This window comes from Pseudonaja textilis, chromosome Z (assembly GCF_049901715.1).
Source record: "Pseudonaja textilis isolate UNSWEBS1 chromosome Z, rPseTex1.2, whole genome shotgun sequence".
Classification (NCBI taxonomy): Eukaryota; Metazoa; Chordata; class Lepidosauria; order Squamata; family Elapidae; genus Pseudonaja; species Pseudonaja textilis.
Window position 1 is genome coordinate 24,121,556 of NC_142008.1, and position 16,067 is coordinate 24,137,622.

The 16,067-nt window shown below is 35.8% G+C and overlaps 1 protein-coding gene across 2 annotated transcripts in view; it reads left to right on the plus strand.

The window, feature by feature from the left end:
* Positions 1-15,766, plus strand: part of MRC1 (mannose receptor C-type 1) — a 68,272-nt gene extending 52,506 nt beyond the window's left edge. The window contains exons 22-30 of one of the 2 annotated variants that reach the window (XM_026716100.2): positions 44-198; positions 2,303-2,405; positions 3,798-4,024; positions 5,288-5,453; positions 6,748-6,897; positions 9,918-10,034; positions 11,771-11,938; positions 13,230-13,271; positions 14,330-15,766. In XM_026716100.2, coding sequence (XP_026571885.1) covers positions 44-198; positions 2,303-2,405; positions 3,798-4,024; positions 5,288-5,453; positions 6,748-6,897; positions 9,918-10,034; positions 11,771-11,938; positions 13,230-13,271; positions 14,330-14,583 — 1,382 coding nt within the window. In that variant the 3' untranslated portion in view covers positions 14,584-15,766. The remainder of the gene's footprint in view (positions 1-43; positions 199-2,302; positions 2,406-3,797; positions 4,025-5,287; positions 5,454-6,747; positions 6,898-9,917; positions 10,035-11,770; positions 11,939-13,229; positions 13,272-14,329) is intronic. The other variant, XM_087916964.1, reaches the window with a different exon arrangement.
* Positions 15,767-16,067: the final 301 nt, after the last annotated feature.

A 16,067-nucleotide genomic window follows, 5' to 3' on the forward strand; every position in this document is an offset into this window, starting at 1 on the left:
CATTCTTTGATCGCATTATTCTTCCACTACACTTTCTTTTTAGCTTTTCTCACCTTCCATTTAAATAAATTCCAAAGTGATGTATGGATAGGACTAAATGACATCAATGAGGATCAAATGTACCTCTGGACAAATGGAAGAGGAGTCAGTTACACAAACTGGGAGAAAGGATTCCCACTGAGTTATGGGCCAAACAGTGTAGGTATTTGACTACAGGTTGGAATCTGGAAACGTCTCCCAACTTCCTTGCTTTGTCTTTTTCCCTTCAACCTGTGTTATATGAGTCTTAAATTAGATTCATATGATGAGAAGAAAAAAAGCAACATAAATAGGCAAAATAATTTTATGGATAACTACTAGTGATTATTGGTTTGTTTTGTTTTGATTCAGATTTGAAGGCATCTAGAAGCACACTTACAGTTTCTAAAACTAGATGTATATCTTTTCTCAGAATTATGTTGTAACTGCAGATGGCAGCTAAGCAATCACAGGAAAAAGTGGGGCTGCTTTAAAGAGTTGAGGACAGGGCCTATGTTAGCATCCCATGAAGTCAGGGGTGCTTCAAAAATTTAACAACTGGTTCTCTGCCTGGAGGCTGGGTGGGCATGGCCATGGTGGGCATGGCGTAATTGGCCTCCTGCACCACTCTGGGAGTGAAAATGGGCTGTGGGAGGGAAGGCGTTTTTGCCCTCCTTGGGCTCTGGAGGTTGAAAACAGCCTTCCTGTTTCCAGCCTTCCCCAGCTTTGGAGGATTTCAGGAGGGTGAAAATGACCTCCTGAAAGGGTGAGAATGGCCTCCTCGGGTTTCGGAAGGTCTCTGGAGACTGGAAATGGGCCTGTTTCCAGCCTTCTGGAACTTCTGTGAGGCCCATTTTTCACCCTCCCCAGGCTCCAGTGGCTTTCCTCGAGCCTCCAGGAGAGTGAAAATGACCTCCCAGGGCTCCAGAGACTCTCTGGAGAAACAGGCCCATTTCCAGCCTTCTAGAATTTCCAGGAGGCCCGTTTTTCACCCTCCTCAAGCCTCCACATGGCTCTGCACTTACATGCAATCCAAAATGGGCCACACAGGGACTCCTGGGAGGGGCAGGGCAGGATGGGCAGAGCCAGCCAGAGGTGGGATTTGCCAGTTTGCTGAACTGGCCATAAAATTAATAACCAGTTTGCCGAACCAGTACAAACCGGTAGCAGTCCACCCCCGCATGAAGTCTGAAGCACCTTTCAGCTCCATTGCACATCTCTCTCAGCAGAATAGATCAGCAGAAGCAATGTTGAAAATTAAATCTTGAGGTACTGCATTTGACAGCAGGACTTAAAGCAGTGTTTCTCAACCTTGGCAACTGTACGAAGTCTCAGTTTTAACCCCCAGAATCTGCTAGCCAGTTTGCTGATCTAAATAATCAGCTAGCAGGGACAAGTGAGGGACAGGCTGGAGAAAACAGTTAAGGATAGTAACTGGGGAAGTGATTGTTCTGATTGTTACCCAGGCAAAAGCTGATCTTCTGTCCTCTGTGAGGAAAACAAATAGGCTACCTTTGTGAATTGCCTTGATACATAGCAGGTCTCATACTAAGGCAGCATACAGTATAAGAGCAGCTATTACAGCTGGTATTTCCTTATTCTATCTCATATCTTGAGAAATACATCCAACTATGTTTCCAAGAACATCCTGCGGAGCTACACCTACCTTTTAATTGGAGAGTAGGTGGGTGGGATTTACCATTTGCACCATTTGATTAGCGATATCATGGGTATGTGACATTCTTACTTTTGCATATTTCTGGAAACCATGGTGATTCATTCTGTACAGGAGGTTCTTGATTTATGGCCACAATTGGAACCAGAAATTCCAATTAAATGAATCATGATCAATTTTACAACCTTTTTTAAAAAAATCAAGGTTGTTAATCAAGTCATTGCAGTCATCACTAAGTGTCATAAGTGAATCTGCCTTTCCCCATTACTTTGCTTGACAGAAGCCTGCTGGAAATGTTGCAAATGGTGATCATATGACCCCAGGATACTATAACAGTGTAAATATATGTTGATCACCATGTGTCCCAATATGGATCATGTAACTGTGGAAAATACTGCAATGGTTGTAAGGACTAGTCCCATGTCGATTTTTTTCAGTGCTGTTGTAACTTAGAATGGTCCCTAAACAAGTGGTTTTAAATTGAGGACTACCTATAACGTTCTCTGCCAACTTCCCCTGTTTTCCCATGGCTTTTAAATTGGCATGATTGAGGAATTAAGGAGTTTATTCATACCACATTCAACATTTATTGTTTTCCATTTCATATAGGAAGATTGTATTGCAATGAAATCATTGCCTTACAAAAGTGCAGGCTTATGGATAAATAGTTATTGCTACTATAAGAAAGGGTACATATGCCAAGCCGACGTTCGTGAGTATTTTGCTTATTTTTGTTTCCTCACCTTTTTTTCTTTTTGAAAGGAAAAGCCTTCTTTGATTTAAAAATCTCTAACTTTTCCCTTCAATGTTTCGATACAACAAGGCCATGATGATTTTTAAATCTCAGAATATAAATATGGTGTGAATAATAATTAGGTGTTTTATTTATTTACTAAGACATGCCTCTCCACTTGAAAAATGACCAAGAAGCATAACATTTGATTAATGCAATAATAAAGTAAAAATGCATGATTCATTCAATGTAAAATTTTATCAGTCACTAACTGCCAGTACTTTACATATTTTGAAGAATCTTTTGTTCCAGGGAAGAGATATGACCAGGGAGAATGTTCTCCTATGTGGTCCTTGGTGATGAGACCTAAAGCCAGTCTGGTCTACCAGATCTCACTAGATAGGCAAACTTTTATTCAGAGCAGATGATCTCAAAGATACCTAAGTCTTGATCAGGGGTGAGCTTCAAAATTTTTAGCAAAGGGTTCTCTGCCTGGTTGCTGAGTTGGCGTGGCCATGGTGGGAGTAGCCTAGTCAGCCTCCTATACCATGGTAAAGGGGGCATTTTTGCCCTTTCCGGCTCCAGAGGCTTTTCTCAACCCTCTGGGAGGGCAAAAATGGCCTCCCTGGGTTCTGGAGGCTCTCTGGAAGCTGGAAACATGCCATTTCCAGCCTTCCCAAACTTCTGGGAAGTCTGTTTTTTGCCCTCCCCGAGCATCCATGTGCACCCTGCACTTACCTGCATCCAAAATGGTCTGCATGGGGACTCCTGGGAGGGGTGGGAGGGGCCAGCCAGGTGTGGGATTGGGGGTTCTCCGAACTGCACAGAATCTTAGCTAGGGGCTCTCCCGAACCCCTGTGAACCCCCAGCAGCCCAACCCTGGTCCTGATCCATGCAGTGCTTTAAGAGTGACAATTACCATCTTGAATTGCACTTACTGAGTAACTGGGTTAATCTCCCAGTTAATCTCCTTACTTGAGCTGCTGCAGTTGGGACTAACTGTAACTTCTGAGTGATCTTCAAGGACAATCCCATGCAGAGTGAATTGCATTAGTCCAGCCAAGAAGTGTGTAGGTGTCATATTTATTACCCAGTCATTAAATAAATAAATTTAAAAAAAAAACAGGGAGCAGTGGGCTTCGTTCAAACTTCCCACTGTTTTCTATGACCAAAATACCTGAAAGTGTTTCAAATGGGGCTATTTGCTTTAACCCTGAAATAAAAACACACTTCTCATTTTATGCCCAAAACAAATGTCAATTTACCCCGAACACCATTTCCCCTGTATGTCTGAAAAGGGGTTTTCTCATTTTGCATTTTATGTCTTCATATTTTTGAAAAGAGCCTTACAATGTTCTTTTTCTTTTGTAGACCCCAAATATTCTTTTCTTCCATCCACCACCCCAGAGCAGCGGTTCCGTTATAGAAATAGCAGCTACTTCATAATTGAAGCCAAAATGACATGGGAAGATGCAAAACAAAGTTGTGAAAGGAGAGACTCGAGTCTTGCTAGCATTTTAGATCCCTTTAGCCTCTCATATCTCTGGCTAAAACTAAAACAAAAAAGGATTGTATGGCTTGGCCTCAACAGTAATCTGGTAAATGAAACTTGTATCAGTCCACAAAGTTCTACCCATTCAAATTTTTATTTGTTCAATTATTTTGGAGCATTCAAGAATATGCTATTAATTTTGGGTAGCAGTTGTTCCATTCAGTGGAAATGAAAGTTAGAAAACTACTGCAGATGAATGAAATGACTATTTGCTATACCTTCCAGTCAGTCTAATATGATTTTGCCCTCCTAGGCTAGGGTCTACACATACTAATATTTAATTATTTATTTGTTGAATTGATTTGATTTCTATAGCCACCCCTTTCAGCAAACAACTGTGGGTGGCTCACAGTTCAAAACATATAAGTACAATTAAAATGGTAAAAGTGTTTTAAAACAACAAAAACAGTAAAAGCCATTAAAATGCTAAAAAACATGACAATGTCTAATTTGAATTCTTTCAAAGCAAAACATATGGTCTGTTAACAAAATGTCCAGGAGCATACCCAGGTCTTTCAAGGCTAAGGGAGAGTAACAGAGTTGGGGCCATTCCAATCTCTCGGGATGGAGGACGTTCCACATAGCAGACACTGCTGCAGAAAAAGCTCATCTTCTAGTCTCTAGAATATTCTTTGGCTGACTGGATCTGCAGCATGCCCATCCTATTTGATCCAATTGGATACATAGAAACTCTTTGAAAAAGATGATCCCTCAGATTCCTGGTCCCAAGTTATGTAGGGCTATATATGTAATTACCAGCATCTTGAATTCTACCTTGAAACATATTGGTAATATGCCAGTGTTTTTAATCATATATTTGTTAAATACATTCTTAGTGGCCAAGTTCAAAATGATACTAATATATAGCATGTGGATTCTCAGAACAGACTAAATAACAAAGTAAGCAAACCTTTTTCTGAAGCAGTTCTTGTTCTTTCCACTGCTAAAAGTCAGAATTTAATTATGAACTAAATTTATAAATGACTTCATGAGCATTTGACATTTGGCAAAGTTATTGGGAATTGGAATTTGAAACCAAAGAATTCTCTTGGTTCATGACAGCAAGCGTGAAGGCTTAGTGCTGTTGTGAAATCATCTATAAAAACCAACCTACATTGCATTTACTATTCATATTTCATATTGGATTGCAGTTGTTACTGCAAAAAAAGACTAAAATCTGACAGGATCTATTTCCAGGGCAGCAATAATGTAACATTCCTAGATCAGCCTAACGTGCTCAATTATAGTGTATCTCATAAGAAATATGTCTCTCATTCAATGTGTGGTTTTTGTTGGTTGGTTTTTTTAGACTGGTGGGCAATATATATGGATTGATAAATTCCGGATGAAATATACTAAATGGGCAGCAAATGAACCAAAACAAAAATTAGGCTGCGTTTATATGGACTTGGATGGGACCTGGAAGACAGATTCATGCAATAAAAAGAATTTTCCTCTTTGCAAATATCCCAAAGGTAAGTTGAAGGATAGGTTAAGATTTTTGTTCATGGTTTCATATTCAGACTAAAGCAGTTTTCTCCAGCCTTCGCATCTTGTAGGTATGTTGGACTGCTACAAATTGGAATAATTTAGAAATGGTGCCATAGACATTTAGATTACTTTTTGAAGGGAATGTACCTCCATTTAAGCTGTGAAATTTTGCACAACTCTAATTTTTAAAGACTTTGGGAATATAATAGACTGCACATAGTAACATATATGCCAGGCAGCCTTTGTCAGCATGAATAATATTGATGCTTACTAAGAGTTGTAATTTAGCAATGTGGGGAAGGGGGTGGATTCCAAATTTTATTCCTCTGATGTAGAGCGTATTCATTATTTAGCTTAAGACTGGAAAGACTATTTTATATGATGGTTAAAATGCTGGTCTAGATACCAGGAGACTGGGAGTTCTAGTCCTGCTTTAGGCATGAAAGCCAGGTGTATGACTTTGTACCAGTCACTCTCTCTCAACCTAATTCACCTTTACATAGCTGTTATTGTGGGGAAAATAGAAGGAGTAAGGAATTCTAATATGTAAACATAAAAATAAATAAATGCAACATGTATAGCTCTGATAATGTTTAGGAGAAGACCTGCCCCTTAAACCTTACCTGGATGGGAAGACTTCTGCCTTTTTTATTCCAGTTAAGTCAGTTTGTGAACTATAAACAGTTTCTAAGGAGGAAAGGGGCTTGAAAACTCAGTCTGCTCTTTAGATAGTTTGACTTTAAAAGACTACTCTACAGATTGGAACACAATTATTTTTCACATGCTGCATTCTTTCAGTTTTGTGATCTATATTTGGAGTCAATGACTGTATGCCAAAAAAGAGCATATTAGGAATAGATATACATCCACCAGTGCATATACTAAGCAGTATATTTGTAGAAGTGTAAAGATAGTAACCACAATTAATGTGGTCACTATAAAAAAATGGGGGCGTGCATAAGTGCACCGGCGTGCCTACCATCCCTGTTATATTGTTTCTTTTATTTTTCTTATATGTATCCATTTCATGTATTCATAGCTATGTTTATACTTATACCTATTATCTTGTAAGCGATTGACAAATCATATCAAATCAAAACAATAATCTAATTAAATCTCTATATTTTCCTGTTGGTGTAAAACTAAAAAAGTTAACAATAACATAAAAGTAAAAAGGACAAGGATGCTTACTAAAAACACTGTAGTTTTGACAAGGTTCCTCAAATAATATTTCAATAAATTAATTAGAATTAAACATTATATTGCTTTTAAAAACAGTGTTTCCACCTACTGTACCACCTCAAGAACCAGGAAACTGCCCACTTGCAGTGGAGAAATCTTGGATTCCATTCCGTGGTCATTGCTATCACTTTGAAGCCTCATCAAAGATGAGTTGGCCAAAGGCATCATTAGCTTGTTTGCAATTAGGTAAGTGTTTCCATTCACTAATTATAATACCTGACTTTATTTTAAAGCAAGTAGAAGAAACAATTATTGAAGAAATACTAAGATTTGCAAATATTTTAATAGAAAGGATATGGATTCCTTAGAATGTAGAATAACAGGATTGAAAGGGATCTTAGGGGCCTTCTATGTCCAACTCCCTACTTGAGAAGGAGACCTTATAGAATTCCAGACAAATTGCTGTCCATTCTCTTCTTGAAACCCTCCAGGGATGGAGCATCCATAACTTCTGGGGTTAAGTCATTCAATTGATTAATTGTTTTTATGTCAGGAACTTTCTCCTTAGTTTTAATGATCTTTCACAAATTATTTAATGATCTTTCACCAATTATTCACCAATTATTTCTGCTCTCAGGTACTTTGGAGAATAGGTCAATCCCATCTTCTCTGTGATAACCCCTCAAGTACTGGAAGAACCAGGAAATTGGCTAGTTGCCGTGGAGTTAAATTTAATTAAAGGGCATACTAAAGTACTGCTATCATATCATCCTTCTCCTAATCCTTCTCTTTGTTAGAAGAACATACCTAGTTCTCTGAATTTTTCATTGTATGGTTTGGCTCCAGACACCTCATTGTATTTGTTGTTCTTTTCTACATTCTTTTTAGGGTGCCAACATTTTTTAAAATTGTGGTGGACCAGAACTGGATGCATTATTTCAAATGTGATTTCCCCAGTGCAATATAAATTAGTATAATCTTTTCATGTAATCTTGAGACTGTCTCTCTGTTGATGCAATCTAGGACCACTTTGCCTTTTTTGATACCTGCAGCACACTGCTGGCTCATATTTAAGTGGCTCAGACCTAAGATCCCTTTCACAGTTACTACAATTAAGCCAGGTGCCACCTATTCTATACCTGTGCACTTGGTTTTTCTTGCCTATGTGTAGGACCTTTTCTCATTGAATTGCATTTTGTTGGATAGAACCCAGTGTGCAAGTCTGTCAATATTTCTAGATACTCACAAACATGCTGCTTGATTATTTTTTGAGCATTTTCCCTAGTCACAATATAAGACTGATTGGTCTGTAGTTTCCTATGTTCACTCCCTCCTCGATTTTGTATGCTAAAAGCACATCAGCTCTTCTCTAGTCCTCTGGTAGTTCCTCTTTGCTTCAGGAGCTTTGAAAAAAATTGTTTCATAGTTCTGAGATCATGTCTGACAGCTGCTCCTGAACACTGATATATAATCTATCTGATCTTGATGATTTGAACTTGTCTAGAGTGGATAGGTGTTATCTTACTGTTTTCTTGCTTGTTTTTATATTTATTCCTAATCTATTTTTTATGGTACCCCCTTTGATAGGCTGAACTATTTTTTTTCTTTTTGCATAAAGACAAATACAAAGAATAAATTAAACAGTTCTACTTTCTTTCTTCTACCTTATCACCTCTTTGCCATCTTCTCCCATTAGTTGACTGATTACTTTCTTGGCTTTTTCCTTGTTTCTTACATTTGAATTTTTTTATTATTATTATTCTTGACATTTGTTGCAACTCTTAGTTCATGCTTAACCTTAGGAAGTTAATTCTGTATTCTGTTTAATTATATCTCCCTCTTTCTATTTTTTCTATTTTTTCTTTTTTCTCAGTTTGTAAGAGAGTTCTTTATGCAACCATGCTGATTTCAACTTGGGTCTGATCTATTTGTTCCTCATACTTTGAGCATTGGTATATAGTCATTGGAATCCCTTATGGCTGACCCTGTATTTGTTTCCTATTTCTCTTATTTTGTATCCAAGTTCGCCTTTCCTCTCACCACTCCCTAGTTCACTGTTTGATTAATTGCCTTGTGACTTATGCTTGTGATTAGTTCCTAAAATTGGTTCCCTGCCCTTCCAGTTTTAATTTAAAGCCCTTTAGAATTTATGAGCTGATTGTTTTCCACACACGTTCCTCAGTTCTTGTGATGTGCAGCCTGCCCTCTGTCAGGAGCCCTCATGTATAGTAAGGTCGCTTCCTGATCTAGGAATCCAAAGGTCTCTCAACAGCACCATCCTTTTTGCCAGTGGTTTACTTCTAGAATCTAGTGGTTTACTTCTAGGAATCCAAAGGTCTCTCAACAGCACCATCCTTTTTGCCAGTGGTTTACTTCTAGAATCTTCTGTTACCTCATTGGAAGTTTACCTTCCATTGGAAGTACATATGAAAATACCACCTGTGCTCCTAACGCTTGCTTTTATGACAAGCTGCTGATAGTCTCTTGATATTGTTTTCAGGATCTTTGTCATATTATTCATCCCTACATGAATAACGCAGGGCAAAGGAATGCTGTTAAAGAAATGGAGGTTTGTCAAAAGAAGTGAAATGGCTTTCTCTAATCACATGACCAATTTGTTATACAGAAATGAGATTTGGTCATGTAAGGAGAAACATAAAAGTAAATTACATGCAGTTGGAATGGGCTACTTAAGGAGTGAGGGCTGAATACAAAAGTAAGTGATCAAGACAATAGAAATATGAAAGAAGAATAATGAGCTGGATTGAGAGGGAATGAATAAGGCTCTAATATAAAAAACTAATAGTTTTTATATGAGGTAAAAGTGAATGAGTGTGGAAGAAGGGGAAGTCCAAGAAATTTGTCAATGGTTAAAATTGATGAGATCCTTAGAAATATAATTTTAAAGAAGAAGCAACTTATAATTTGATGTGTGGAGCCAGAGGAGGCAAGGATAATCTGTAGAAATAGAAAGATATGAGGAAATACTAAGTGTTGCTATAAACTAGATTTAATTTCCCTCTTTATTCATGCTTTAATTTCTTTGGTTTACCATTGCATTTTGCAGAGGAAATAGCATAATGGGTAGTGATGAGTGTTCTTTATCTGAAAACTTAAGTTATTGGCTTGATCAGGGTATCCATACATAAAAAAACATGTTTTGACATTAAACAAAACCTTTCTTTTAATTAGCTACTCAACTTGTTATGGGTCAATAAATATTCAAATAGTATTTTCTCTGAGAATGTTTGCTTATTTTTTTACAGATGCCTCTCTGGTTTCAGTAATGGATACATCAGAAGCAAACTTTCTAACAGAAATTACAGAAAACCTTGAAAGCAAATCCCAAGCATTTTGGATAGGAATGTTCAAAAATCTAAATGGTATATTTTAATTTTAAGCTCAGTGCTGTTTGTATTGCAAATATTTTATTATAATCACAGTTGAATCTTCTGGCAAGTACCAAAGAAGGTACTTGATTGTACGTAAAAAAAGGAGGAAACCAGATAAAAATGTAACATTGTCATGACTTCTAATTATAATTCAACATTTATGGTTGGGGATGAAAGCATATTTGAGATATTTCACACAGTCTTATTCTAATTAATTTATTTAGCTAAGTGGCTGATGAGTTAGTGCTAGAATATTTTTTAAATAAAAGCCTTTTTTTAAAGCATTAATCAGTAGGGATATGTATGCATATGTGTATGCATGTATGGTTAAGTATTTCATTGATTATGCTGGGAATTTGAGACTATAGTTGAGTTTCAATACATCACAGAGCATTTTGTTACATGTCCTAGTTTGGGTGGGGGGGGGGGGAGTTGCATCAAACATTAAATGCAAAATGAGATGATTTACCCATTATGTTAAAGTAAAAGGACATTTAGTTTTGGCTTGGAGGAACAAATTTGAGCTGCTCCCTAAAAGCTTTTAGAGAGTTTCCCCCTAAAGTATATACTTATACATATATAACTTTAATTATATATAAATAAACATTTAATGAGGGGTGACGGTAGCGAATTATTATTTTTATTGTTTCTATATTGGGTTTTATTTTTTGTAAGCTGCCCAGAATCACTGAGTGAGTGGGCTTTAAATAAACTTTCTAAATAAATAAAACATGACATCAAATTTATTTTTCTTATATCTTGTTTTGTAATAAGATCATACAAATAAGAAAAAAAATGGATTATGTCATCATAACTGAAGGTCCACTATTTTATGTGATATCACAAGTATCAAAGAGGCAGAGTTTGCAAAATGGTGTTTCCATAGATATTTCATTGTCTGCTACCCATTGATGTCTCTATGGATACCCATAGTTCATCCTTTTTTTTTTTTTTGGTCCTGGCCCAGTAATGTTTTTGCATGTACCCTTGGCCTGTTATACGATACAATAGAATAAGGACTTTGTCTAAAAAAATTAGAGTGATGTATATATCCAACTATGTGCTTTGTAAATTATGATTCATGGCTTTGTACATTTATGAATTCAACAGTATGGCAAATTTAAATAACATGTTTTAAAAAATTGGCACATGATTTTGTTCTGCCTAATTATGTAACACTAAATGAATAGAAAAGAAATCAGTGCCATCTTCATTTTATTAAATTGGCAAAAGAAAAGGATATTTCCAAATTCTAGTGCTGTATGTATATCTAGCTGGGAAAGAGTCTTCCTGCTTTACAATTAAAACCACATTTGTTTTAAATTAAAACAAATTTAAATTTCTAATAACTGCAGTGTATAGATATGTATAATATACATGACTAGAGATTTCTTAATTTTGGTTTAAATGTAAAAGTCTTTAAATGGAACCATGCACTTAATCATAAAATAGGGTAGGTAAGTAAGTAAGTAAGTAAGTAAGTAAGTAAGTAAGAAAGAAAGAAAGAAAGAAAGAAAGAAAGAAAGAAAGAAAGAAAGAAAGAAAGAAAGAAGTTAAAAGGAAGGAAGGAAGGAAGGAAGGAAGGAGGGAGGAAGGAAGGAAGGAAGGAAGGAAGGAAGGAAGGAAGGAAGGAAGGAAGGAAGGAAGGAAGGAAGGAAGGAAGGAAGGAAGGAAGGAAGACATTGCTAGAGCTAATCATCTTGGCATATTTTCTAACCCAACATTAGGTGATTGGTTATGGATTGACAATGCTGTTGTGAACTTTGTCAACTGGAACACTGGAGAACCTTCAAGTCAGAGTGATGAAGATTGTGTAGAAATGTTTGCTTCAAATGGGATTTGGAATAATGTTTATTGTAATTCATACCTTGGATATATTTGCAAAAAACCAAAAGGTAAGTAATACGTTATATGTTCTTACTATTTTATTTTATTATTTTATTTTCTTAGTTTTTCTCCTTTTGTCCTTTTTGGTCACAACATAATTGAAAAAGTGTAGGAGAAAGGGAACAAATGGGATATAAGTATACATCAGCAACTATAAGGTGATCTTCATGTTTATCTTGAACTTGAATGAAATCAGTCTGGAAAAGAATTTCCAGTTAATTCACCTAGCCTGACCACCAAATTGACTTCCTGCATTTAATATGACCTGCACTAGCAATAATAGATATCTATAGGAAGAGAAAGAAAGAAAGAAAAATCAACACCTTTGAATATCTATAGAGATTCTCAGTCATCCAGGTCATGGTTGTCCCAAAGGTGCTTTTTCAAGAGCCAACTGGACTTTCTGGTTTTTTTTTAAAAAAGAGGTATCACTTCTCACCCCCACTATCCACTAGAGAAGCTTCTTGGATGAGAAGCGAAACATCTTCAAAGAAAAACCAGAAAGTCCAGTTGCCTTTTGAAAAAGCATCTTTGGGACAACACCTCTGAAATTTTGTAAAGAGATGAATGACAAATCTCTTCAGAGGATTCAAGCAAGAAGATTTATGAGGAGTCCATGTTTTTTCACCTTACAAGAAAAGAAGTCACATATTTTCCACTCCTACACAATGTTTTGAGTACAGTAGGAATCCAAATTATAGCATCCAAACTGATGGCCATCTAGCCTTTGCTTGAATATATGAAGTGAATTTATGAAATATATATGAAATATATATATTGAATATATATATATTGAATATATGAAACTATCTTGGTAATTGAACCATATACAGAACTGTTTTGCTATTAGGATGTCTTTTCTAATATTCAACCAGAATCTGCTTTCATGTAATTTAATGCCATTGTTTTTTGCCTAGCACCTGGGTGTGATTAAGGTCAGATCTCTGTAAGTCTGTTTCAGATACTTGAAAACTCCTTTACTGTCTCTCCTCAGCTCTTATTTCTTTACCTCAAAGCTGAGCATTAGCAGCATCTCCCTGCATTGACAGAAGAGTCTGACCAGTGCAGAATGTAGTGGGAATTTTACTTTCTGTAAACTATACTTCTATTGGTACAACCTGAAACTGAATTTATCTTTTTGACTATTATATTATCTTGCTATTTATACAAAACTCAGTGATCAATGATAATTCCAACGATAATTTAGAAGGAATTAAATTTGTTCTGCTTATAGCATTGAAATGTAAAGGACTCTGAACATAACATAACATAATTCATAATATTTCTCTTCTTTTACAGTTGTTGAAACAGTACCTACTGAGAAGATATCAGAAAACAAAGGTAAGAATTTATGCACAATAAATAAATTTTACTAAAAGATATATTTCTGTCACCTACCTACCTACTTGCCTCTTTCTTTCTCTCTTTCCTGTCTCTCTCGTATCTTTAAAAAAAATTAATTTTACATTATTATGTCAACTAGCTTATAAAATTTAAATGTTAAGATATGGGATTGTTTTTGTTGCCTTTCTGAGAATACAGTACCAGAGAAATGAATCTTTCAGTTTCCTTCAACCTGATGTATTTAGAAATATTAAAACAAAATATATAGCATTCCCAATTCACATGAGTTTTGATCTAATACAATTGGAGTGCACCAAGTAGAATACTATTGTCTTCTGGAGTCAGAACATCATGCAGCAAATAACTTTTAGGCAAAACTCCAGCAATTCTTAAATCTGATTTAAATTCTTTGGTCAGGGGAAATAAAAAATCTGAGAACAATTTGAAATGCCACCCATAATGAATTTTCCTAATCCTTATTTATAATGCAAGTTCTCCTCTAGGATAAACCCCATGGCATTCAGTGCAAAAGTTGCAGATAAGTAGAAGGAAAGAAACAGAAATAAATAATTTCAGTACACAAAAACAAAACAGTTATCTGCTTGAGAACGGAGGAAAGAAAAAATTAAATGTCTCTTAAGCAAAGAAGCTGGGAAAAAGGACACAGTTGAAGTTCTCACCAATGAGAACTTCACCTTCAGTCTTACAGGGAGGGAAAAAGCTTTTTCCAATTTCAGTAAAGTTGAGTTAAGGAAGAAATTTTGGGCCAAAGTTGGGGTCAGATATATCTGGGATCAGCTACATATTGGCCCAATATAGTGATGTTTTAGTGTTGATGTTACGGTATTGGACAAACAACCAAAGAAATGGATTCAAATGCTGGGTAAATAAAGACCACAAAGATCACTGGATTCTCCTTTAGCCGCCTCACAGTGTTAATAAAAAAAATAAATGGCGAGGAATGGTACCTAGTAATCTGTGAAGGACAAAGTCCAACTATGCTAAGAGAAATTTCCCTGAATGTTGTGTTGTGATTACCCTGCATTTATTTACAGAATCAAGAAAGACAGATGTTATTCCTTCACCAACCCACAACAACAAAGCCATCATTGTCGTTGTGCTAGTGATTCTCATTGTTTCCGGAGCTGTTCTCACAGGTTTCTATTTCTACAAGAAAAGGAAGCAACATGGCTCGATAGAGGAGAATTTTGAAAATTCTTTTTATTTTACTGGTGGAGATGCTCCAACAACTAGCGATGGAATAGATCTGGTCATGAACATGGAGAAGAATGAACAGGCAACCAATTAATCTGGCAACAATCTAAACTGTGTCTTGTTTAATAAACACTGACTTCTGAAAGCACACTACCACATTCTAATGCCAAATTGATATAATAATTATAAGTCTATCTGTTTCATCATCTTTACTATATATTAAAAGCAATAATCATTTCATTGCAGACACCATGTAACGCAGCTGCTTTGCATTCAGAGTAAACAATAATACATATAGCTGAGTTGTTGGATAACAAGAGGCAACTTACAACATTTAAGTGAAAATCTGTTCTCAAATTCATACTGCAGTTTGAGGGAAACATGGCAACTGCTAAATTTGATAGTATTTCTGGGACCAGAAAAAAAAAAACAGGGAAAGGAAAGAACAATAGAACTACATTACTGAGTTAGTAAGCTATATTCTAATGCTGAATTCCTGAAACAAAAATAATGGAAAATTTACATTAACTTGAAGGGCAATAATAAATTAAAGATTTGAAAAGGTGTCTTGTCTGGGGAAGTACTATAGTTGCTTCCCTCTGTCTGCATCACTAAACTTGCCCCTGTCTAAATTATGAGGATAACATCATTTGATTGCTGGATAGCAAGATGGGCAGCATATAAATTTAATAAACATAATAAATTTAATAACATAATAAAATTTGATATATTCCCCATTGGTAAGGCAGATCTAAGATTCTACTGGAATTTTTAATTGCTTTATTGAATGTGTTGTACTTCTTAAATAAGTAGCAAATTTGCAAATGCAAACGTATCTAACATATATTTCTGTAACATCATCATATGCTCAAATTGTTATTCAACAAGAAGCCTGCAAATTGCATATCAAAGTATTGGCATTATATTAGTATTACAGGAACAATTTCAGATTAAATTTATATAGTAAAATAGTAGAGTTGGAAAGGATCCCAAGGATCATCTGAGGTTCCCAAGGATCATCTAATCTAACCCTTTGTCCTATGCAGGAAAATCAATTAGACCACTCTGAAGAAATTAAAATATTGTCTTAAAAATCTACAGAGATTAAGAACCCAGAACTTTGGTAAATGGAATGTTTAACTTTCCATCTGACCATCACAAAGTTTTTATTTTCATGCACATTATTTCTGGTTCTAGTTTTGGGACAGTGCAAAATAGTTTGTGATTATCTTCTCTGTATGCTGCTCAGTTATTGCAATAAATGTAAAATATTTGAACACTGTTTCCCTTCCACAGTCTTTTTTCCAGACTAGATATTTCAATTCTTACATGTATTTTGGTATGACTTTTCTCCCTTGTTTGAGCTTGTTTTAACCTGTGAATATAGGCTAGACTCTGGGGAAGCAATCATTTTCGATGACTTTGCACATTTTATGGATTGTAAATTTAATCATTTTTAAAAAGGCTTCAAATCTTTCAAACCTCTCAATTCTATTCTGAGAGATTTAGGTCATTAAAAAGTGTTTTTCTTTGGGGGTTTATGCAGATGCCATCTCAGATAAGTTGTGTTGCTGACTG